This window comes from Nannospalax galili, unplaced genomic scaffold (genome assembly GCF_000622305.1).
Source record: "Nannospalax galili isolate Female #2095 unplaced genomic scaffold, S.galili_v1.0 scaffold781, whole genome shotgun sequence".
NCBI classification, from domain to species: domain Eukaryota; kingdom Metazoa; phylum Chordata; class Mammalia; order Rodentia; family Spalacidae; genus Nannospalax; species Nannospalax galili.
The window spans coordinates 285,192-311,203 of NW_008346898.1; the positions used below are offsets into that span (position 1 = coordinate 285,192).

Below are 26,012 nucleotides of genomic sequence, written 5' to 3' on the forward strand. Positions count from 1 at the left end.
ATCCAGCGATGTTTGCCAACCAGAGCAATGACTGTGGTGGCTGAAGATGGAGATTTACTTCTCTAGCTTCTATTAATCTTCCACAATTGTTGATTTCCCCAAAATTACATCGTCAAGAAAACAGTTTCAGTGGGTTGGCAAGATGACGCATTGGGTAAAGGAACTTGCCACCAAGCCTGAGGGACCTGAGTTCAATACCCCAGCACTTTCATGGTAGAAGGAGAGAACCAATCCCCACAAGCTGTCTTCTGACCTCTATAAGCATGCCCTGACACATGTGCACACACACAACAAATAAATTTTTTAAAAAGGAAAATAGGGCAGGGTGTGGCCTGCATGCCTTTAATTGAAGCACTCAGGAGGCAGAAGCAGGCAGATCTCAGTGAGTTTGCAGTCAGCCTGGTCTACATAGCAAGTTCTAGGACAGTTGGGGCTACAGGGGAACCCTGTCTCTAAAAATAAACAAAAACCCAAAGAAACAAACAAAGAGTGTCATATATATGAACAAGCTCCTACTATGGTAGAAATGTAAAGCTTAGAATTTAATATTTGCTTGTAATTTGCTCCCTCCCTCGTTCTCCCCCTTTTTGTTCTGAGGGCCGAACACAGGCCTTTTCACATGCAAGGCTATCACTTCACCACTGAGTTTTGTTCCTAACCTCTTCTGAACTTTACTTTGTGATGGGGTCTTGCTAATCTACCAGCCTGGCCTCAGATTCATGAAGTAGTCCAGGCTGGCCTGAAACTTGTGATCCCCCTTCCCTGGCTTCACTAGTAGATCGAATTAGAGATGTGTGTTACTGTGCCTGGCTGTGTTTATAGTTCTTCTGTCCTTGGACTGAAGCATATAGCCAAAAAACTTTATAATTCACAATTCCTTGGGGTAGGATTCTCTCCCCGCCCTTTTTCCTTCTGGGGTAAATTTTTTTGTCCCCTTCCTTGTGACTATTTTAATCATTCAAAATGCATTCCAGGATCTGGAGGGATGGCTCAGTTGCTAAAAACAGTGGCTGCTCTTGCAAAGAACCTGGGTTCTGTTCCCAGTGTCCACATGGCTCCTAACCACCAGTTCCAAGGGAATCTGATGCCCTCTTTTGGCTCCCGGGGGTATTGCATGACACAGGTGTGCTTACATACACACAGGTAAAACACTCATATACAGAACAGAAATTTCAAAAAAATTTAAAGGGCTGAAGAAATGGCTCAGTGGTTAAGAGCACATACTGTTCTTCCAGAGGACCTGAGTTCAATTCCCAGCAATCATGTTGGGCAGTTCACAACCACCTGTAACTCCAGCTCCTGGGGAATCTGATGCCTCTGGATTCCGTGAGCACTTGCACTCATGTGCACATATCCCCACATAGACACACACACACACACACAATTAAAAATAAATAAATCTTTAAAATACACTCCAGTCCACTGATTTCTATTTGCATTGCATTTAAAATTGCCTCTCCTTCATGCACTTATTAATTTGGTTTTATTATTTTTGAGCATGGGAGGCATTAAACATGTTTTTTTTTAACTTTAAATTTTATTTATTATTATTGTGTATGTGAATGTGGGCACATGCACGTCATGGTGTGCATGTGGAGTCAGAGGACAACTTTTGGGAGTCAGTTCTCGCCAGCCATTTCAAGTTCTGGGGATGAAACTCAGGTCATCAGGCTTGTTCAGCAAATGATTTTGCCTTCTGAGCCCTGATATATGTAATATACTATGTATACATTCTTATTTCTTTTCTCTTACAGGACAGATCACGTTTTAGAAGGTGTCACTTTTGTGTCCTGGCATCATGAAGGGAGTTGCTTCTCCTCCCTGTATTATTTCCATTCTACAAGTGCCATCAAAGCACACTTTTCATTTCTTATTGCATTGTTTAGTTTCCTCACAACCTTGGGTGAAATGGATTTGGGGACATCCTTATCTCCTGTTGCTATCTTGGTTTAATCATTTGTTTCAATACCAGAGCTCATGAGCATTATCTGCCACATGCCACATGCTGGGTATTCTAGATAAAACCTTACACAAGAAATAATTTAGAAGCTGGGTGTGGTGGTGCATGTCAGTAATCCCAGGACTGTGGAACAGGCCATTCACGAGATCTGAAAGCATCATTTTGAGACTAGGCATTGATTTTAAGCATAGAGCCACCCAGAAGGTTCCACAAGGAGCAGAGTTCACATCGCACTAATAATGACATGAAGGGACCCAGGGTGCCTTCCATTGTGACCCTCTGAGAAGGACATGCCCTCACTGTGGATGACTCTTTCTAAGATGTTTAAGCTGCTTTCTGTCATAATGAAATAATCTGATAAATCCAACTAGAGAAATACTCTACAGAAGAACTGGCCAAAATTCTTTGCTTTCTGAGACAAGATCTTACTATGTAGTCAAGGCTGACCTCAAACTCATGGCAATCCTCCTGCCTCAGCCTCCCACATGCCGGGATTACAGGTACGAGTGACCGTTCTGGCTAATTCTTCTTATTGCTTTTTATTTTTAACCTCTAGCTCTCAGATCACAAATTTTATCACAAATAGCAACAGCCACATCTCAAGTAATCAAGTATGACCTGTTTCCCCCATTGTCCTCAAAATGATACCATTAGACAGAGACTGAGTAAAGTCATCGACTTCCCACTTCATGGACCAAAGTGGATAATAATCCTCCCAACTTGAAAATGGGAGTGTTTTATACCACCTTCTTTTTTACCATGTACTGACTTATTAAAGAAAATTGCAGATTTTGTAGGTGGCTGGTTATAATCTTCCAAGGTTAAAAACAGAACCATAAAAGTTGAAGACATCAGAGATCAGGTTCTAAAAATAAAGCCAATGCCTTTTTTTCCTCCTCATAATCCTCAATTAGAAACCATTTAAGGAAATGATAATCAGCTCCAGAGACCTGTAAACACGGATGCTGCGGTTCGCGCTGGCGCTCCTGCTTGACAAATTAATTTTATTACATTTTGAAATGTGTTAATGAAGGATTTTAGCATGCCATCCTCTGGATGTTACTAATACTAATAGTGAAACTAACTTTGTGATCACTATTGTAATCATCTATAAATCCAGTTCTCCTAAAAATGACGAAGTTTTCTGTTTGAAAGCTGGTTCCTTCTGGGGTCAGCTGGTCACTTCCAGGATCAGCTACTTGGGCTTAGGAGGAAAGTACTATGTATTGGCCATCTCTTAAGGCACTTCAATCTGAGTCTCGTCAAGCACTGAGATGTTTATGCAGTTCATTCAAATGCAGCCTCCAAGGATGAAATTTGATTCCTCTGATAAGATTTGTAGTTAACTGAATAAGATAGTCTAATTTTCTAAACCAAGAACAACTCAGTGATTGAAATAATTTGTTTTTTCTTGGTGAGACAGGATCTCCCTTTAGCACCAGCTATCCTGGAACTCACCTTGCAGACCAGGCCGTCCTTGATCTCACTGAGCTCCACCTGCCTCTATCTGGAATTAAAGGTGTGTGCCATCACACCCAGATGAAAATGAATTTTCAGACATGTCTCGTGGTACAGGCCTATAATCCCAGTTACGGAGGAGGCTGAGGCAGGAGGATTGCCAGTTCAAGGCCAGCCTAAATTACAGAAGGAATTCAGGGCTAGCCTGTGGAACTTAGTGAAACCCTGTTACAAAATACAAAATTAAAAGAAAAAGAAGAGGCTGTGGAGATGGCTCAATCAGTCAAGCATGAGGACCTAAGCTCAGTCCCAGCAACCACATAAAACTGGGTGTAGTTACATGCCCCTGTAATCCCAGTGCTGGGAGGCACAAACCGGAGGATCCCTGAGGCTCGATGGCCAGCCAGTCTAGCAGAATTGATGAGCTCCAGGCTCAGTGAGTGAATCTGTCTCAAAAAATAAGGTGGAGAGCAACTGATATTGACCTCTGGCCTCCAAAGGCACCCACACACAGGTACGCACGTACACAGGTACACATGTATACACACACACGCACACACACACACACACACACACACACACACGTAAACGAAGGGCCGGCGGGAGGTGCTGTAGCTCAGTGGTGGAGTACAGGCTTAGCATACACAAACCCTTGGGCTTGATCCACCACACCATACACAAAGAGAAAACAAGTCTTAACCAAGGAGTGAAGAGTTTTCAGAAGTCGAACATGAAAGCCATGGATGGTCTTTCTCGTGTCCCTGGAGCTTTGGAATCTTCTATTTTCTGTCATTTCTCTCCCTGAATTTATTTCAACCATTTCCATCTCTGAATCATGATCTATACATCTATAAATTGTGGATTCATGTAACCAACTGCCCACCTTCCTCTTGGAAGTCTCACTGGGACCTCAAACATCCTATGTAAGGGGACTATACCATCCATATCCTCACAGAACCTGCTTCTACCCCAGTGTTTCCAGGAAGAACAACCAAGTCAATGGACACAGCTAGAAATCCAAAGGTCATCATTATGTTGCCCTTTGAGCACACACCCTACATCAATTCCAACAGAAAGTAGATGCTTCAAAAATGTATCCATCTCCTCCCTCTTCATCCACGGCTGCTTTTCCAGCCCAATCCATCACCTTGGTTTAGATTATTGCAAATCAAAAACAACAACAATAATAAAGCAAAAAAATTTCTAAACTTGTTGGGTATCAGTGGTTGGACCAGATCAGAGTTTCACTAGAAAACCCCATCAACCTGAGGTATGGCACTATGATGGAGGTTTGAAACATGTGTACAGGCGCCCCCAGTTTACATGCTGCCTTCATGTAAACTAATCTCCGAGACTCCTTCATGCCGACACAAGCATTATAAATTCTATATTCTTTGATAAAGAAACCAAGATGGTGATTGGTTAATGGAACTGCTTAAGGTCACACAGCTGGAACTTGAACACTGTACTGATCTTTTTGTCTCATAAAGAACAACTCTGTGTTCTTTCATTACAGCATAGATGGACTAGAAACTCAATAAATTACAAATACTTCTTTCAGGCAGTGCCCAGGGAGGGCACTGTGAAAGACACAGCTTAATTTCCCAGAACTGGAAAAGAACAAGACGTTCCTCCTTCTTAGCAAAGGGCTCTCCTCTTGGAGGAATTATGTTCTTGACAAGAATATGGACGGGCTGGTGGTCACAAAAGACCCCTTGCCATTGTGTGTGTGTTTGTGTACGTGTGGAGGCCTGAGATTAATGCCTACAATCATCCTTGATGGCCTTTCCACCTTATTCACGGAGGCAGGGTCCCTTAATCAATCCCAGAGCTCACCAATATGGCTAGTCTTGCCAGCCAGTTTGCTTGCTTTGGGAACCTGGTCTCCACCTTCCAAGACTGGAACTAAAGGTGGGTTTCAGGGAATCCAAACTCTCATCCTCACACTCGGGTAGCAAGCATTGAAACGCTGAAACAATCTCCCGAGTCCACAAAAAGGCTTATGGAGACCGTTCTATTTTCATTAAAAGAAGTGATGTTTGGATAGCCTAGATTCCTGAGTGTTTATGCATAAAATCTGCGGGTGCAGATTTTACCCTTGTCCCTTAGATCTACCTGGGGGGTGTGTTAAAAATCCCATGCCTAGAGTCTACCCATGATCAGTGAAACCATGGTCTCTTGGGCTGGGACAGGGGCGTTGGATTGCTGAGTTTTTCAGATGATTTCAACACGAAGCTATGATTGGGAACCACTGATCTAGACTGCCATAGTGGATGGGGATAGTACATCCTATATATGTCTCACCAGGAGAACAGAGGAGGCTCAGCCACAGGGGGAGCCCATATGGAGAAATCAGCTTTCTGGAATGAGTGCTCCATTCTTGGTGTGTTGGCTGGTGTTTATCTAGTCTGTACCTGGGACTAATTCAACCAAAATCCTAGAAAGGTAGGCTCTAAGTACTTAAAACTTCACAGGTGAGGGCTGGTGAGACGCCTTAGCAGGTAAAGGTGCCTGCCACCAAGCCTGATGTTTGATCCCTGAGACCCACATGAAGGAGACAGTCAGCTACTTCAAGTTTCCTCTGACCTCCACACATGAACTATGGCATGTGTGTACCAACATACACACACACACACACACACACACACACACACACGCACCTCAAGTAAATGTAATAAAAAATAAACAACAACAAACAACTTTTTCAGGTAATCTGGACATGGTGACACATGCCTATAATCCTAGCTATTGAGAGGCTGAGGCAGGAAGATCACTCAAAAGTGAGGCCAGCGTGGGTATGTAGTGCGTTTCAGGCCAGCCTGGACTACAGAGTGAAATCCTGTCTCAAGCAAGCAATCAGGCAAACAAACAAGCAAGTTTAGGTGAGCCCAGTGTGCAGCCAGAGCTGAGAACTACCACTTTGCATGGTGCCTGCTTTGTTTGAAAGAGGAAGCAGACACCAGGCTGCTCCGTTAATGTCCTGGCATACCAGTCACCTGGCAGCAGATGTCACAGGAGCAGCCTCCCCTTCAGCTGAACCAGGCAGCGCTAAGCTCTGACTCTCTCAGATCCCGATTTATGGCCTTGGACAAACAACAGAACCTAGTCTTGGCATGGTGCCATCCTCCCCAGAGCTAATTAAGGTCTAAATAATTCCCATCAGTATGTGCATGAGATAAATGGGCCTCAATTTAAGACAACTTCTCCATTGTGTCCTGGCTAATGTAATCACACTTTGAAGGTTTACACAATCGTAAATTTACTAATTTTATTCTTTCATGAGGGACAGATATATCTATCCAGTTATCCAGCCACTGTTTTTTTTTTAGCTAGATTTTTGGATCACATAAAAATTTACTTTTATGATAACTGATGATAGGATAACAGCATGTACTCTGTTCAACCACTAATCAACGTGATTATCACTAGCGTCTTTCAATTTAATTATTGTTTCTTATCAGCATCCATTTCATTAAATTTCTGGCAGGTAGGGGAGGAACGGTGCCGATAGCTGCGTAGAAGGTGGAGGCTGAATGATAAGACCGTCCACAGAAAAGGCAGCGATGAACTGAGTTTATTAAATAACGTGCCTGAGTAGGGATGGGTGAAATACCCACAATGCACTGCTTTCTAAACGCTGCCTCCTCCACATGCCCCATACTCTACCCTAGGCAGAACAAGAGCCAGCACAAGCCACCGGCTTAAGGCTCTGGATTTGAAACTCTGCCTGGACGGAGTAACTTGTCATCATTAAAGCATTCTTAAATAAATATGCACTCGAGATCTGGAAGCATTTGCCTGCATGAGTGAAGCCCTAAGCCCTTCTTTTCTGCCTCCCTAGGATCAACGTTGCGCCAGCTGAATGACGATTACCTCTGATCGTGTAAATTAGGGGAGGGTGACTCCACAAAGGAGGGAAATCAAATCAGGCCTGGGCTTTCCAGGCCAGTGGTCCCAGAAGTAACACACGGGGAGCTGACAGTAGGGTGAAGAAGAGGCTAGGGCAGGAAGTCAGGTGGAAACACATATGAGGTTTTGGTGTAAGGTAGCAGGACGAAAACCTGGGCAGGGTGAGCGCCACTCCGGAGCTAAGGAGCAGCCCACAGGCACTGTCAGGGTCAGCATGCTGGGGAGGAGCCAGGTCAGGAACCAAGGCTGCATTCCTCCCAGAATCGGTGGTTGACTGACGCTACAAGGGCACATACCAGAGTCTAGGGGTGAGCACTTCTTGAGGTCAGCCCTGATTGCCAGAGGCCTGGCCCTAGTCATGGGCAGGCGATGCAGACTTGGCATGGCGCGAACCTGGATCTTTACTCTCAAGGTAGACAATGTTGATAGTTTAAAAATACTTTTTGCCAAGTGTGGTGGTGCATGCCTTTAATCCCAGCACTCAAGAGGCAGAGGCAGGTAGATCTCTGTGAGTTTGAGGACAGCCTGGTCTACACAGTGAGTTTCAGACTACCTGGGGCTACAGGGAGACCCTGTCTCAAAAAAGACCAGAAAAAAAAAAAAAAAAATGTCTTTTTAAGACTGGTGGCTTGGTGGGTAAAGGTGCTTGCTGCCAAACCTGATGCCTTGAGTTCACCCAGGAAACAGGGTGTAAGGTGAGAAATGACTCCTGAAAGTTGTCTTCTGACCTCCATGGGCACACACACACACACACACACACAAATATGTGGGAAAAAAATTTTAGGCCCAGTGTGGTGGCACACTCCTTTAATCCCAGGACTTGGGAGGCAGAGACAATTGGATCTCTGTGAGTTTGAAACCAGTCTGGTCTACAAAGTGAGTTCCAGGCCTCATCAATGACCAGCACAGCAAATGACATTGGTGCAGTAGTGGCACTTTTATCTTGGGGCTGGTAATCAAGAGCTACTTAATTGGACTTAAAGTCCACTCAATGGGAGGAAACTCATGTGTGGTACTGTAAACCTAGCCAAATACACATAGCTAGAAAGGTCATACATAGATCTTAGAGACTCATAGGGACCTACAGCAATGGTGTCAGCATGCACAAGACCCTTGCAAACTCAAGCAGACAAAAAACCAACACAAAACTGTGGAAATGGGAAGCAGGCCCTAATCTTAGTTGAAGAATCATTGGCAGCTGATTACTGTTTGGTGAGGAAGAGCTGATCTTCTTAAAGGGAGGGACTCTAGATCCCAGTGGATGAACTTGAACTGAGGGACATCTGGAGACATTAACTTGACAAGACAGATCTTAACACAAATGTCAGAATGTATGAATTCAAGTGGGGGGATTATGGGAGGAGGCCAGTGGGGAAGGGGGTATAAAGATGGTTAAGATGTTCTATATGAAATACACAAAAATTCAATAAAAAAATTTAAAAAACTATATATTTTTCTTTTATTATTTTTAATTATGTGTGTCTGTATGGGGGTTATGTGCAGTACCTGAGTCCAGGCACCCACAGAGGCCAGAAGAGGGTGACCCATCCCCTGGAACTGGAGTTAGAGGTTATTGTGAACTGCCTGATGAGGGTGCTGGGAATTGAATTCAGGTTCTTTGGAAGAGCAGTATGTGCTCTTAAACCACTGTGCCACTTCTCCAGCTCACAAATGCAATTTCTCAACTAGACCAGAAAGAGCAATTCTGGGATTTGATCTTTACCATCCTTTTCCTGACAGTCCACAGTTATGAGAAAACAGTCAAGCCCATTTCAATATCCAGGGAGCAGCAATTGTTTAAAGAAGCACATTGAGGTACAGATGACAGTGCGGTCATTGAAAATCATATGTGGGGGCTGGGGAAATGGCTCAGTGGGGAAAGCATTTGCCACGCAAGCATGAGAACCCAAATTTGAATTCCTTAGCACCCAAGTAAACAGCTAGGCATGGTGCTGCCTGCTTGTAATCCAGGTGCTGGGAGGCAGAGACAGGTAGATTCCTGGAGCTCACTCACCTGCCAGCATAACCAAATAGGTGGACTTCAGGTTGAGTGAGAGATGTAGTCTCAAAAAATAAGGTGGAGAGTGATTGGGAAAGACACCTGGTGCCAACCTCTGGCTTTTACACAAATGAGAGAGAGAGAGAGAGAGAGAGAGAGAGAGAGAGAGAGAGAGAGAGAGAAAGGGAGTGAGAGAAATTAAAAATTCATATGAGGAAGGGTACACCGTACTTTGCTTAAAATAGCACTCTGTATGATTCAACTTAGGAGGAACTTGTAAAAAAATAAATCATTAATAACTTGTAATGTGAACCAAAAGGACAGCAGCACTTATCTCTGAGTCACCGGGTTACTCCTGGCTTTCCTTTTCATTTTAGAGCTTTGCTCATTGTACATTTCAAATTGTAATAACTATATATTAATTTTTCAATCAGAAAAGGCCATTATTTTACCAAGATTCAAGTATATACCCTGTGTGGTTTTGAAGAAGTTGGCCAGCAAAATGTGCTGATTTCAGGTCATGGACGGGGGCAATCAAAGAGCATCAAAAAGGCAGATTTTGTGATCTCAAGGGTGCCATTCTGCTCTGAGTGCTTCAAGGCCTGGAGGCTCCAACGTTTTATTCTAGAAAGGTCCAGGTTTGGAAGGAACAACTCCTCACTTCTGTGGCTGAGAAGTAATCTGCACCAAACATACTGGATAGATGTGGTTGTGTCTCAATAAAGCTTTATTTATAAAGAAAGTAGTTTGGGCTAAGGAGATAGCTTAGTGCTTAAAGTGCTTGTCATACACGTGTGAGGCCCAGAGTTCAGATCCCCAGAACCCAAGTAAATGCTGTGTGGGCGTGGCAGCCTGCAATTCTAGTGTTCAGAAGTTTGGAAACAGGATCCCAGAGCAAGCTGACCTGCTGGACCAGCAGTACCATGCAGCCCTGGGTTCAATGGACAGAGTGCCTCAATGACTATGATGGCATGTGATCCAGGAAGACTCTTGACATCAACTCCAGGCCTCCCTCCACACACATGCACTCACACACATGCATATGCGTGGTCACCCCCATACATGTGAGTATGCATACACACATGCATGAATACCATGTCACACATAGCCATGAAACAAAGCCAAAACCAAACCTAAACGAAGCACCACTGCCTGAAGAACTCCAGCTGACGGTGTTTATAAGCCTTTAGGTCTTTCCTGGTGGTACTTTGGAACCTTACCACCCGCTTCCTGTTTCGCACGCATTTTCTTGGCCCAGTCAAGGCCCCAAAGGAGTCCACTCGTTACATAGCTCTTTCTTATGACCATTTGACATGGTTCCAGTCTTCATCATTCTCCCCACACCTTGTCAATGAGGTAGATAGTATTAAAACCTCCACAGCTTCTAGATGCAGGCTGTTCCCCTCACAGGTCCTCATGGAACCCACAGCCCTGTCACAGGTGAAGCTTGTGGTTCCATCAAAACATTCACTCCTAAGAGAAGGTAATTAATCACAATGCCTCCCCTGGAAGAATCTGGGGTAAAAGCCAGGCCAGAAGATGGATTTAAACTAAAAAAAAAAAACAAAAAACCTTAGGAGTATGCGTGCGTGTGTGTGTGTGTGTGTGTGTGTGTGTGCGTGTATTTGTGGAAATGAGTGCAGGTGCCTGTGGACACCAGAAGAGGGTGTTGGATCCCCTAAAACTGAAGTTATAGGCAGTTGTGAGCTGTCCTATATGGGTGCTGGGAACAGAACTTGGGTCCTCTGCAAGACCAGTATGTCCTCTAAAATGCTGAATCATCTCTACAGTTTCAAATAGATGGATTTTTTTTTTTTTTTTTTTTTTTTTTTTTTTTTTTTTTAGTTTCCCTGTAGCCACAGCTGGCCTGGAACTCACTACATAGACCAGGTTGGCCTTAACCTCACAGAGAGCTCCCTGCCTCTGCCTTCTGAGTGCTGGGATTAAAGGCGTGAGGCGCCATGCCTGGCTCCAACAGATGGATTTTAAGCAATGCTAATTAACAAAATACTTGACTAAAATTTGCAAGAGTCAGCATGGTCCCTGGGGTGAATAAACTACAGGAGTTACCCTGATTCCCAGGCTACATGTGTGAGTGCATGTATATATATGAACATCCATATGATATAGTATGCACATGTATCTGACTGCGTTCATTTTTCCAAGCACTTTTCATTGATTTTTATGAGACAAGATCTCATATGACTAGGATGACCTTGAACTTCTGATCCTTTTGAATTCCACCTCCCAAGTGCTGAGATTATCACTCAGTACAAATAGTCACTGAGAAGGTGTATGTTAAATGTAACGGTCAGGACCAAAATCCTGGAATTCCACATTCCATCATCTTCTGTATCTCTTGGGGCAACCACAGAGGGCCAGTAGGAAGGACACAGAAATGAGAAGAAAGGAAAGCTGGAATACAAGACATTCCAAGGCCCAGTCCCAGGGAATTAACCCTCTGAGGTCAAGTGCCCGACCCTCTCTGAGGTCCCAGGCACAGGCCCAGGGCTAGAAGTACTGTGGCCATCAGAGCCATAATGCGAGTGCAGCACAGAGTGAGGGGGGTCACTCACGGTGTCGTTGCTTCCTTTGTTGTCCTCATACTTGGTTTCTATGTGAATGGAGAACTTTGGCAGGAAGGAGCACTATGGAGAAAAAGCAAACTATGATTAGAAACTTGTTTCCTCTTTTCGGATCTTCAGCATGGCTCAGGGATGCTCGCCTGACTGTTTGGTCTGGAATGCTCATTGACAATAAACATGTTAAGATACTCCATCAATAACCATGTTCTCCAAAGAGAAGCCACCACGTTGAGCATCACTTCGTCCAGGAGTCATACCAGAAGCAGCAAATAATGTTGGAAGGCAAGTGAGCCCTGTCACCCACATGGGAAAGCGGACACTGTAGTAGAGGCCAACTTCAGGGTGGGGGCACTCTCTGGATCCCTGGGGACCCACCCTAACTTTTATGTAAATCTGCATATAAAATTAGGGAGGTGGTAGAGTACAACTTTGAGATCAGAGATTACTGAAGTCAGATAGACTTTGCGTGTGTGGGGGTGTGCGAGTGTGTACCTGTAGGTGTGCTTGTGTGTATAGATTCCGACGGTTGAAGATGAGTGTTTTCCTCAGTCACTCGTCTAATTTTTTTTTTTTTTTTTTGAGACAAGGCCTCTCTCTAAACCTGGAGCTCACCAGTTTGGCTAGCAAGCTCTAGGGACTGGCCTGTTTCTGCAGCTGGGATTATGACATGTGCCAACTTTTTTAGCTTTTACGTAGGTATCAGAGATCGAAGTGCAGGTCCTTGTGCTTGGGTGCACTTTAACCAAGGAGCAAACTCCCTAGCCTCTAGACTTTTTTTTTTTTTTTTTTTTTTTTTGGTCTCCCTGTTGTCCCAGCTGGCCTGGAATTCGATATGTAAATCAGGCTGGCCTGAAACTCAAGGGATCCACCTACCTTTGCCTCTTGAGTGCTGGGATTAAAGGTGTCTGCCACCACACCTGGCTTTAAATTGGTTTTAACATGTGACTTTAAGGGGCCAGTGAGATAGCTTAACAGGTAAAAACACTTGCCACTCAAGCTTGGTAATTTGAGTTCTATCCCTGGAAAGCCAGATGTGGTTGTGTGCATTTGTAATCCCACTTCAATAAGGGGATGGGAGGCAGAGGCAGAAGAATTTCTTGGGAGCTTATGGGCTAGCTAGCCTGGAGTACACCACACCACAGAAACAAGATGGACCAAGCCTCAGACCTCAAGACATGGTAGAAAGAGAGGTAACAACTCCCAAAAGATGTCATCTGACCGGCATGCATGTTTGTGTTCAAGTACATACTCATAAACACACACACACACACACACACACACACACACACACACAAATTTTTAAAAATAGGTGTCTTTTAATTATCCCATTAACTTCTTGGAACTCTAGAGTTATTAAAACAGCAATAATTATGTGTTCATAACACTATTAGGGTTACATAAAAGATTGTGCATAGGCCGGGCATGGTGGCACACACCTTTAATCCCAGCACTTGGGAGGCAGAGGCAGGTGGATCTCTGTGAGAGATAGGCCAGCCTGGTCTACATAGCGAGTTCCAGCCAGCTATGAGTACAGGAAGACCCTGCCTCAAAACAAACAAATAGGGGATGTGGGTAAAAATATAGTGTGAAGAGACTGGGGTCACAGCTGTATGGTCAAACGTGTGCTTAGCAAATGTGTAAGATCCTGCATTTATTCCCCAGAACTGAATTGCACAGAACTGAGCCCCGAGGAAGCAGCCTGTGAACAGCAGTGATTGCATGTGAGGCTGCCAGGGGCTTGACCAGAAAAGGCAGCCCCTCTTTTTAACCACACAAAGGACAGAGGCTTAAATGCAAGGTCACCCTAGTGTCCCTGTCTCACCAGGCCCTGCTGTGTCTCCATTAGATTTGAAAGGTCAAGCATCCTGAGATGAAGCTTCCAATGGATGCTGATGGATGTGGGTGTATCAGATGGATGCTGATGGATGTGGGTGTATCAGATGGATGCTGATGGATGTGGGTGTATTAGATGGATGCTGATGGATGTGGGTGTATTCGCCCTCCTGCTGGCACTGAGCTGGGCATTACCTTTGGCCACCAGAGATGGGATTGAAGGCTAATGGATAAAATGACCCAGCAACTCCACTGGGAGCTGTGGGTATTAGAGAAAAAGAGATGTGGCTTGATCGGGTCACAGTCTCAAGAGGCTGGGTCCTTTATGGATTCAACGCTATGCTCTCTGTACCAGACATCTTTTGAATGTTTCCAAGTTCTCAAATATTTGCAAAAATCCCAAGGGGTAAATGCTAGCATTATCATCTTTTCTTTTAAGGTAAGGAATAAAAGCTCAGAGGAGCTAAGCAAGTGGTGCGCTATCACACGGTCAGGGCATTATAGAATCAGTACCGAAAACTAAGTGGCTGAGCTCAGTTTCCATTCTCTTGGTCAATACCCCTGTGGTTTTTCCAAAGTGGGGTAACTAGTGAAAGCATCACCCCAGAACTTTGCTAGACATGTAAAGTCTGGGGCTCCACCCCAGAACCACTGAGTCTGAAAGCCTGGAGGTGGAGTCCAGCAATCTGAGTCACATAAACCCTTCCGGGGCAAGCTAGGGGCATGCTCCAGTTGGGAAATTGGCTCATGGCTCTATGCTTGGGAAGGAAACAGAGACAGTGTAACAGCTCAAGTCTCAGTATCCACTAATACCACCCACATCTCATGGACTTCATCTCCACGATGACCACACTCCCCTTTCAGCCCAGCTGAGGCCCCCAGGGATGTCTGTACAAGAAGGCAGAGGATTTGCCATGGCTAATTCTCTTGACACCACATGCCTGCATGCACCTGGCATCTACCTGTCTTAACCCAAGGGAAGCAATCTGAACTATGACTAAGGAAACACAGAGACAATCAATCCCAGCAATTGCCTTGATGGAGAGCGAGACCCTGCGATGATTCATTAACACCCTCTCTGCTGTCTCCTGCCCAACCTCGCACCCTGCAACCACTGCCCTCACACCCATTTCCAGGGACTACCAAGGAGGGGCTGATCATTGCAAATCGAGACCCTGGGGGACTTGGAACTTTGATTGACTCATGAGCATTGGGAGTTGTCCTTGCAAAGAGACCCTCTTAAAAATAACAAGCTCTTAGGGAAATCAATTTTGTGCTTTCCAACCCGTAATTCATCTTCAGGTTAATCCAGTGAGTGGTGAAAGGAGAGGACAGTGCAATGCAGGGTGAGTGGGTCTCCGGTGTCAAGTGAAAAGATGCATAGTGTGTGTGTATGTGTGTGTGTGTGTGTGTGTGTGTGTGTGTGCGACATAGTGTGTGTGTGTGTGTGTGTGTGTGTGTGTGTGTGTGCATGTGTGTGTGTGTGTGTGTGTGTGTGTGTGTGTGTGTGCACGTGTGCCTGAGTGGAGGCTAGAGATTGATGTTGGGTATCTTCTCTATCATTTGCCACCTTTTTTTTTGGGGGGGGTGGGTTCAGACAGAGTTTCCCCATGGCCCCAGCTTGCCTGGAACTCACTATGTATCAGGCTGGTCTTGATCTCACAGAGATCCGCTTACCTCTGCCTCCCAAGTTCTGGGACTATAGGAATGCACCACCATCTCTCATTTTTTAAGAGTGTCTTTTGCTCAACCTAGAGTTTGCTGAGTAGGCGAGGTTGTCTGGCCAAAGAGCCCCATGATTCCCCTGAGTCTGCCTCCCCAGTACTGATATTACAGGTGTGCCATCATATGCAACTTTTTACATGGGTGTCAAGGATCCAAACTCAGATCCTCATGTCCATGTGGCAAAGCACTTCCACAACTGAGCCATTTCCCCAGCCCGTGTTTCTTTTCCCCAAGTTGATCGTCTAAACATGTAACTAGGTCAAAGTAATAACTGTCAACATTTGGGTTTAAAACCCAAAAATGAAATGCAAAAGGCTCCTATGCAAATTAACAGATGTTGTTATTTTGAATTGAGGGTGGAGGTTATTTTCTTATCCCAATGGCAATCTAGTCTGCCACAAGGCTGTGAGTGCACTTGCCTTCAGCTTGGAGGAAGGAGGACAGGGACCAAATAACCCCTCTTGTATGGCCAGTGTGTTTTGAGGGGGCAAGTGGGATGGGGCTGATAATCTCTTTGTGATGACTGATAGCTTCTTCATGGGGTGCTGGCATGTGCTGGTGTCTCAAGTTAAAATCAGAAGTCTCAGGTCAGGGAGATGTCTCAGTAGGTAAACGCACTTGCTGGCAAGCCTGACAACTTGAGTTGGAGCTCCAGAACCCACGTGGTGGAAGGAGAGAACCGACTCCCACAAGCTACCCCCTGACCTCCACATGTGTGTCATGACTTGTGCATACATACACACATACACATGCACAAAGAAAACAACTGTGAAAAAATAACCCAGAAGTTTCTGTGGTTCTGGGTGCTTTAGAAGTGCAGCTCTTGGGTGGGAAGTTTGTCTTTTAAAAATATTTTTAATTAATTAATTTTATGTGTCTGAGTGTTTTACCTGGGTGTATGTAAGTGCACCCATGTATGCAGAACCCAAGGAAGTTAGAAGAGGGCATTGGAGTCTCCTGAAACTGGAGTTACAGATAGTTGTTAGCTGCCATGTGGGTGCTGGGAACTGAACCCGGGTCTTCTGTAAGAGCAGCCAGTGCTCTTATTTACTGAACCATCTCTCCAGCCCCCAAAGAAGTTCATTTTAAGATTAGCTTCTGGGTAGGGGAGATGCTTCAGCTAAAAATCTAAGTTCAATCCCAAGTACCCACATAGAAGGTGAGTCCAGCAGTGCCTGCCTGTAACCCCATTGCTAGGGAGGTGGGGATAGGAGAATCTGTGGGGCTTGCTGGCCAGTCCGTCTAGCCAAATCAGCAAGCCCCAGGTTCAGTGAGAGACACTGTCTCAAAAAACAAGATGGAGAGGGACTGAGGAAGAGACTCAATGTCAACCTCTGGTCTCTGTCCACCCATGCACACACATGTGCACACACACAAATGAAAAAATAAACTTCTGCCTGTCCCACAAAGGTCAGTGTCTTTAGAAATAGAGCCCACAATTTTTAGCAAAGCTTTCCAGTGAGGCAGTCTTCCGTCCCTCCCCCAGGAACCATGTTATCCCATGTTATCCCAAGCCCCCCCAATGGATACTTCATTGCACTCTTCCTCTCCTGAAACTCATCTTTTATTTAGTTATGAGGTTGGAGGGGGTGGGGTGTGCACATGCCACAGCATGAATGTGGAGGTCAGAAGAGAACTTTTGGAGTGATTTCTCTCCTTCCACCATGTGAGTTCTAGGGCTAGAACTCAGGTCATCAGGCTTGATGGCAGGCACCTGTATGCATGGAGCCATCTCATCGGCCCAGATTTGATCATTTTAATTCACAGGTTGATGAGGACATCGACCTCATGATAGAAACACCTACAACCTCCCTTTCCTCCACTGCCCAAATTTTACTTGTTTCTCTGTGCTTCTGGCTCTTTGTGACTCAGGGAAAGGCACCCTTATCACTCTTCTTTCCAATGCAGAATACAATGAAAAGAAATGAGACTGTTGGAGTGATGGGATCAAAATGGAAATATCTTGACTTTATTACTCATAGCCTCAGCTGTTCCATTTCCCTAATGGGGACAATCTTTCCCCACTTCATAGGTTTGCTCAGAGGATCAATGATCACACAAGCAATCTCTAGTCCAGTGCCTGGCATACAGTAGGTGTACAATAAAAGAACAAGCATTCATACAAGTCTTCTGGAATCTTGATTATTTAATCTTCTTCCTGCCCACAGCTTAAAAACATGAGAAGTATTTCCTATCTCTCTCTCTCTCTCTCTCTCTCTCTCTCTCTCTCTCTCTCTCGTATATACACACTTGCAGGTATACCCGTATACGTACAGAGGCCAGGGGAGAGTGTCAGGTTTCCACCTCTATCATTCTCCACTCCTTTGAGGCAGGGTCTCTCCCTGAACCTGGTGCTCTCATTTTCCAGTTAGACTGGCAGCCAACAAGTCCCAGTGATCCTCCTGTCTCCCTCTCTCTGCATCACAGGGGTTGCAGGCCCATGCAGGACCACACCCAACTTGTTACAAGGGTGCTAGCTTCCAAATTCAGGCTCTCATGGTTGCCCAGCAAGCGGTCTTACCCACTGAGCCATCTGTTCCGCCTGAACTATCCTATTCTTAAAAACAAATAAGCACCAAGCTTCTTGACTGTTTCTTGCCATTGGTAACTAATCCCATTTCTCTGATGTCACAATCAAACTTCAGTGCTTGCTGGCTCCATTTCTTTGCCTCTCATCTCTTCTCACCCCATGAAGTTTGGGGTGGAGATGACATCTTCAAAGCAGTTCCAAACCAGCATCGCCTTTCCATTTGTGCCCTAGAGGCTTCTCCTACTGTCTATATGCCTGAGCATCTCCACTGTCCTGCACAGCACTTGCTTTGCGTCCTCCACCCCCTGTACTCCCAACAAAGTGGTCCCACCACCTTCTCTTCCTTTCCCAATCCTCACCTTGCTCAGCTCACCTGCGTCTACATTTCCACAGCCACGTTTTGCAGGTATTTCTCAAACCAACACCTCTAATTCCTGCTACCACAGACCACCCCCAATGAGAGTCCTCCAGCTATACCAAAGCAGGAAGATTGGCACTGAACTGGAATGTTCTGGCCTGTATTAACTTCCTAGAGATGTTAAAACAAATCATCGTAAACTTAGTGGCTTCAAACAATAGATGTCTGTCCTCTCCCAGCTCTGGGGGCTAGAAGCCTGACGTCAAAGTGTGCACAGGGTCACACCACCTCTGCAGAGTCCAGGGAAGCTTTTCTGGCCTCTTCCAGCTTCTGGTGGACCCAGGCAACCCTAGGTTGGTGGCATATAAGCTCCGTCACATGACCTTCCTCTTGCTGTTCCCTCTTCCTCTTGTTTCTCCCCACACTGTTCCCTGTTCCTCCTCCTTCCCTTTTATTCTTGTATGCCAAGCACCCAAGCACTCTACCCCTGAGCTACATCACCAGCCATCTTTATCACATTTAAAAATGTTTGCATGTGTGTGTGAGAAAGAGAGGGAGGGAGGAAGAAAGAGAGAGAGAGAGAGAGAGAGAGAGAGAGAGAGAGAGAGATGAGAGGAGGTCAGAGAACAACTTGTGGGAATTGGTTCTCTCTTTTCACCATATGGGTCCCAATAATTGAACTCATGTTATCAGGCTTGGTAGCAGGTAACAGTTACCCTCTGAGCCATTTTGCTCAGGGTCCCCTATCCCTCTTTTTACTTTCTGTTTTGACATGAGTTCTCACTAAGTCACCCAGGACTGTCCGTGAACTCATTCTGTAGCCAGGCAGGCCTTAACTTGCATTCCTCCTTCCTAGTGTCCCCAGTAGCTGGGATAACAGTCCTGAGCCTCCAGATCCAGTTATCCCTTCTCTTCTTACAGGATGCAGACCCACCCAAAGTCTAAGTTCACTGCCTATTCTCACCACTTCCAACTGTCAGGCTTATGTCCATAGTTCTCACCAGTTCTTGCAAGAAAATCTCAAAGAACAACTCAGGGGCTGAAGAAATGACTTGGTGGTTAAGAACATTTGCTGCTCTTACAGAGGACCTGCATTCGATTCCTAGTATCTACACAGCAGCTAAGAGCTGCCAGTAACTCCAGTTCCAGGGTATCTGACACTTTCTTCTGGCCTCCATGAAGATTGCACAACATGGGTGCACTTATATGAATGCAGGCAAAACATTCACATACATGAAGAAAAAAAGACCAATTCAGTCAGTACTTCTAGATGACCATCCTCATGAGCAAACAGTGTTCTGCCTGTCTCTTCAATGTAGCACACCCCTTCTTGTCATTATTACTCTTAGCTGCCTGTGTGCCTGCCTCCCCCACCACAGGGTGAGCTCCAACATGATTTTACTCATTTCCTAACAGGACGGTCCTTCTGAACTCCTACTGCCATTCGGAATGGCATACATCAGTCACCTTGTTACTGTTAGTATTAAATCGGCACCTCTAAGTTTGCCCAAATAATATTTTCTATCATTTAGTATTTTGCTACAGCTAGGAATTTACCACTAGCCTAGTGATTCTCGGAGGCCCAGGGAGGAAAGGGGAGACCCTCACCTTCTAATCCTAGGCTTTCTCAAAATTTGCATCAGCCCCTAAAAATATGGCCACATTTCACTAGATGAGAGGAATTCCACATCACAAAATGACCTGCTAGGATCCCTAATAGAACCTGAACTTGCGTTAAGCAGACAGACACTGGGAGCATCAGTCATTGTGTAAAGATACTGGATGTCTGTCCTGGTGGGTTTTTATTGTCAACTTGACACAAACTAGAGTTAAGAGGGATTCTCAGTTGAGGAATTGCTTCCATTGGATTGACCTGTGGACTTGTCAGTGAGGCATTTTCTTGATTGCCAATTGATGTAGGAGGGCCCAGCCCACCGTGGGTGGTGCCATTCCTAGGCAGGTGAGCCTGGGCTGTATAAGAAAGGCAGATGAAGTGAACCTGGGAGCAAGCCAGGAAACAGTGGTCCTCCAGAATTTCTGGTTCAATTTCTGGTTCTCACCTTGATTTCCCGACTTGGCCTCCCTCAATGATGGACTATATCCTGGAAGCTAAATAAACCCATTCCTCCTAAGCTGCTTGGGTCACAGCAACAGAAAGCTAACTAGGACAATGTCTAAGGGATTCAGAAGATTCCTACGCTTTCTAAGGCAGTCATTTGGGTATAAAGAGTGCTTCAAATTTACCCATATCATGAGGGAAAGATTCTCACCCCATGATGAGCAGAGTTCTGAGATGATCCCAGAGCCTTAGGTTCTAGTTAGTGCCCATGTACATTGGTGCTCATTCTGGAACACACAGGGCTCTGCTGCATGGAAGATTACCTAGCAGGCATGTCCAACCTGTGGCCCACTGGCTGCATGCATCCCAGGATGGACATGAACATGATTCAACACGTTTGTAATGGCAATGTCATACTGTGATGTGAAAACACTAGACACCCCTGCTGGAGCCTCTGACTGATGGCATGACAGGGTACTTAAGTCCGTCAAGGTACTTAAGACTCCACTTTATTTGTTTCCTTGTTTATTTGGATAGTATTTCATTATTTGCCCCAGGCTTGCCCCGAACTCATGATCCCCCAGCCTGTTTCTCAAATGCTGGGATTAAAGGCATGTACTGCCATGTTTGACCTCATTTTAGAAAAAGCAGAGATTCTTTCCCTGGTTTTGAAGTTGTGAGGGACAGGTAGCTGGGATTCAGGTAAGACCACTGGAAGCTGATTGGATAGTAGGCTGGAAAATGTAAACTCAGTCCAGTGACCACAAGGAAGTGAAGGTGTGGGGCCAGAAGAGGACCCAGAGGAATGGATGACGTGAGCTGAGGCTGACAACTCAATTTCAACCTGGTCAAGGACTCAGCTAATCTGGGCCTTGATTCCGTGCCCCACAGCAATAGCAAGATAATAAATTTGTGTTGTTTTAAGGTGCTGAGTTTGTGGGAAATCTGTCCAGTGACAACAGAAGAGGGAAACAACACTCAGCCTACCCACAGCTCCCCTTCCAGATGGCCCCCATCTGGCCCTCATCCGTGTTACCATCAATCACCTTGAGGTTTGAGTGTGTCTAGGGAATAGAGAACGTGTGTTCTTCCTGACTTAGTCATCCCACCCATGATCTGACCTGCTTTGTCAATGCCCAGTGTTTACTGCCCAGTGAGACAGTCACTGATGCCAGGAAGCTTGTCCTCAGCTGGTTCCCATATGCAGAGGTGTGCACCTTGCCCACACAGAGGAAGGATGACATTTCATTAGAAACGAAATACAGGTTTTGGAGGGAGCAGACTTTAGATCAAGCCCCAGCTCCTTTGTTAATAAGCTTTGTGATATTGGGCCGTCCTTTATCCCCCTGACCTTTAATGTCCTTATCGGTCACATGGAGATGACCACAGCCTCATAATTGCTCAGCAAGGATTAATGAGACAATGATGTCTGATGCCAGGCGGTGTTCGGAGGAAGAGATTTGGGTTGGAGCTGACTTACTCCATGTACCCCTGTCTATGAAACACCCATAAGCCATGTAGATAAACTAGGCAGGCAGATGGAGGTAGATCTGCCACTATGAACGTGTGAGGGCATGATGCGGGTGGTGGGCTTGCTGGAGTGGTGGGCACAAGCAGGACTCAACTGGTCCTTTGCACAGCATGAATGGTGGTCAAGGGCTAAGGCAGAGTGGACTCCTTGTCATGATGTGATTGCACAGCCTGCTCTGCCACTGTGGACATGAAGCCTCATCTTCCAAGCTCTGTTCTTGGGAACTCTTTCTGCTGAACAGGTGCCTTCTTTTCTCTCCCCTTCTCTCTGCTTGCTTTCTACCCCCTGCTGACCTCATGCAGAGAAACGAGAATTATACTGGGGCTTTTCTGTCTGCTAGATCTAAAGACTATATGCCTACTGTTAACTTACAAAAAAACAAGACTCAGCCAGGCGTGGTGGTGCACACCTTTAATCCTAGTACTCAGGAGGCAGAGGCAGGCAGATCTCTGTGAGTTCGAGGCCAGCCTGGTCCACAGAATTCCAGGCAGCTGGAGCTACAGGGAGACCCTGTCTCAAAAATACCAAACAAACAAACAAAAGAAAACAAAACAAGACTCAGAGAACTTAAGACATAGCATCAAAAAAGCAGATGTTGGGAGTCCCAGGGGGCCACAAGTGAAGACTCTGCTTCAGAGGATAAGGGTGGTGACCCAGGAATCCCAGAACTCCTGTCCCTAGCATTGGGGGTGGGGGATATCAGGGAAGAAACAACGTCTGCCCCACCCTGCTTTTCCTTCCTCCCTGGGCTGAGTCTAGATGTGAGGCTTCTTTCTGACTCTCTCCTCTTAAGCAGAGGTCATGCTTGGCAGGGAGAAAAGAGAAAAGGGAAAAATATAAATATATTGTTTTCATTATGTCCAGGGTTTGTTTGCTGTCCACCCAACAACAACAACAACAACAACAAACAACAAACCGGAGCAAAGCCACGAAGAAGTCAGGGCCAGAGGACAGATGCTGACCTGTCACCGCATCTTTGTTTCCCGGTTAGATCTTCTTTTCCAAACCCCAGATCTCATTTGCGTGGTTACCATCTACTCTTTGCCGTCACTGGTTTCCTTTGTGTGGTGTGCTTCATCCCAATAGAATCCACAGGGTTAAACCTCCTATTGAAAAGTGATCATCTGATACCTACAAAATCTCCAGCACTAAGATGCAGTGTGGGGAGGGGGACTGCTCTTTGTTGGACATTGAAACACACCTCACCTATTTGGAGCTCTGGGAAGTCACGAGGGAGGGAGAGAGATGTGAAGTGTCTGGGCCTCTGCAAGAATAATTTCCAGACACAGCCCTCCCAGGTTCAGTGTCGGGAAATGCAGCTTGTACAAAATGCAAGGTGGAGCTGCACTCCCAACTCACTACAGACAGGCTTCGGGGGGGGAAAAAAAAGAACCCGAAAGAGCTATTTTTAGTTCTGTGATTGATTAGGGTTGCCATGGTGATAAGAAACACTTATGAGAACAAAACTAAATGTAAGCAAACTGAAGTCTTAAAGAGAAAGGGGCAAACACACTGGGGACTTCAGAGTCAGTGTCTGAGGGGTGCAGGGAGCCCTTGCTGTGGATGCCACAGCTGTGTAGGGAAGGGAGGCGGTGGCCATGGGGACAAATAGAAGGTTCTCTGGGACCTGTGACCTTTACAGGCTAGGAGTAGCAAAACTAAAGATTGTCATCAAGGATACAATACTCCCATAGCACTTAGCCTAGAGCCAAAACTGTAAGCCAGGCTACTTTCTAGAGTAAAACTAAAACAATATTCTATAACAGCCCATTTCTAAAACCTACTTACTGGTGCCTCGTCTACCAGTCTTGTTAAACACAGATTTTAGGTCTTTCTCATAATGACTTTCTTCTAGAAAGTTAGTGGGATTCCTTCTTCTCTTTTAAACTGCTTCATTTTAGGGCTGGGGTGGGGGTTAACACAGTGGTAGGGCAGATGCTTACTTAGCATGGGTGAGGCCCTGGGTTCCCTCCCCAGCACCAAAGGAAATACAAAGCTTTATTAACATACTCAGTTCATTTCATGGATACACGTTCATGGTTCTTAGTATGCTCAGAGTTGTACAACTCTAATTTTATCACTACATCTAATTTTAGGACCTCTTCATCATCTTCTAAGAAGCCCTGTACATATACATATTAATTCTCAGTTTCCTGTTCCTGCCTCCCCTCAGCACCACACTGAAAACAACTGCTCCTCTTTCTGGCTCTATGATGCCAGGGCACATAGATAAAACATAATGTATGGTCATTTGTGTCTAACCTTTTTCACATGGCACACTGTAACTGTCACCCATTTTTCTGGCCCAATAGTAGTACTCCATTGAATGGCTATACTACATTTTATTATCTATGCATCCGTTCATGGCCTTGCTATTTGGCCTTGAACTTGTGATCTTCCTGTTTCTACCTCTTGAGTACGGGGATTATCAGCATGTGCCACCTCATCTGCCTTTTGGGCTGTTAGCAAGCAGAGTTATCATGGCATTCTTACACCAGGTTTTGTGTGGACATATTTTTATTTCTCTTGAGGAATTACTAGTTCCTGCCTTAATTCTGTACTTAACCTTTGGAGGGACAGCCAGATGACTCCATCACTCCAAAGCCCACCAGCAGTGTGAGGGCTCTGATGGCCACATCTTTGGCAAGTTTTGCTATTACCCAGGTGCGTTGTAACCCTAGGAAGCCCTGGAATATCTCTGGCTGAAACTGATGATCCAAGGTAGATACAGTCAATGTTGCACGCATGACCCAACCCTGAGTTAAGAACGACTGTGGCATTTCTTTGCGCTTATTTTCAATGGGCACTGCCCCAAATGATTGATACATGTGAATTCATATGTTAACTCATTAAGTCTCGTCCATGCCCTGCAGGTATACCATCACTATGTCAGCTTTACAGATGATGAAGGAAAAGCACAGGAAGGTCCAGTAGTGCGCCTACAGCGAGAGGCAAACTTGGAAGGGAGTGAGACTCAACCCAGGCTGTTTGGTCTAAGTTCAAGCTGACATACCCTTCCCCCTGATTAAGTGACTTCTTGAGAATTAGGAAAGTGCCCTGTGTTTGGGGAAGTAGGGACTGTAGCCAGGCTTGGCTTCTTAGTGTGTCAAGGTGCCACTAAGTGCAAAATTTCCCCAAAATTCTTCTACCACTCATGCACTTAAACCTGAAAAGAAGCACTGTAAACAGCACCACCACATTAGATAAAGAAGGCAAGTCTGGTGTGTTTGGGTCTTGCTCCTTTAAGGGGTGCCTGACTCACATGTAATACCTGATCATGGACATTTAGACAGGAAAGGATCTGAGAGGTGAGATATTCAAGAGTTTTCAAAACACTTTTGATTTTAATTCATTTATTTTTTTCATTTTATTTATTTTGAGGTGGTGTCTCATGTAGCCCAAACTGGCTTCAAACTTACTATGTAGCCACGGATGACCTTGAACTTCAGATCCTCCTGCCTCCACCTCCCAAGTGCTGGCTTAAAGGTCATTCTCATTTACAAAGGGAATCTCTGTCTCCCCCTACACTCTGCCCCAAAGCCCTTATTCCTAACAGTCCCACCTTCTTCCCACTCACTAGCCCAAGTCATCTCTCATCTGAAAGCAGAACTTTACCAGGGAGTTTGAAATCAAGGCAGTCAAATGGAAGAGTCAAGTAGTGGACTTGGGGTTCATGAAATATTTATCAGCTTTTAAAAGATCATTTCCTTTTAACTTTTATCTGGAACCCAATGCACTTCTCTCTTGCTATCTTGTTCTGACAGAGGGCACTGTGTATGCCCTGCTGCCAGTGAGGATGACACTTCGCATGGCCTTGAGTTCCTTCTACTTAGCTTCCTTCTAAGGCTGTCCCCTAACAGTGACATGGACTCCCTGGTACTATATTATATATTGTCAATGAAATGTCCTTCAAGGGCAGACAGGGAGTTTCAACTTGAGATGGAATCATTAATAAAGTTGGATTGACCAATGTTTTTCTTCAACAATAGAAGACATATCTAGAATGTTCCAAAGCATTGGTGAAACCAGATATACAGTTCAGAACTTACTATCTTCTCAGATGCT

The 26,012-nt window shown here is 45.3% G+C and overlaps 1 protein-coding gene across 2 annotated transcripts in view; it reads right to left on the reverse strand.

Annotated features, from left to right (window-relative positions):
• Pitpnc1 (phosphatidylinositol transfer protein cytoplasmic 1) overlaps positions 1-26,012 on the reverse strand; it is a 337,842-nt gene that overhangs the window by 106,594 nt on the left and 205,236 nt on the right. For both annotated transcript variants that reach the window (XM_008843193.2, XM_008843192.2), the window contains exon 5: positions 11,903-11,974. In XM_008843193.2, the coding sequence (XP_008841415.1) occupies positions 11,903-11,974 (72 nt within the window). The remainder of the gene's footprint in view (positions 1-11,902; positions 11,975-26,012) is intronic.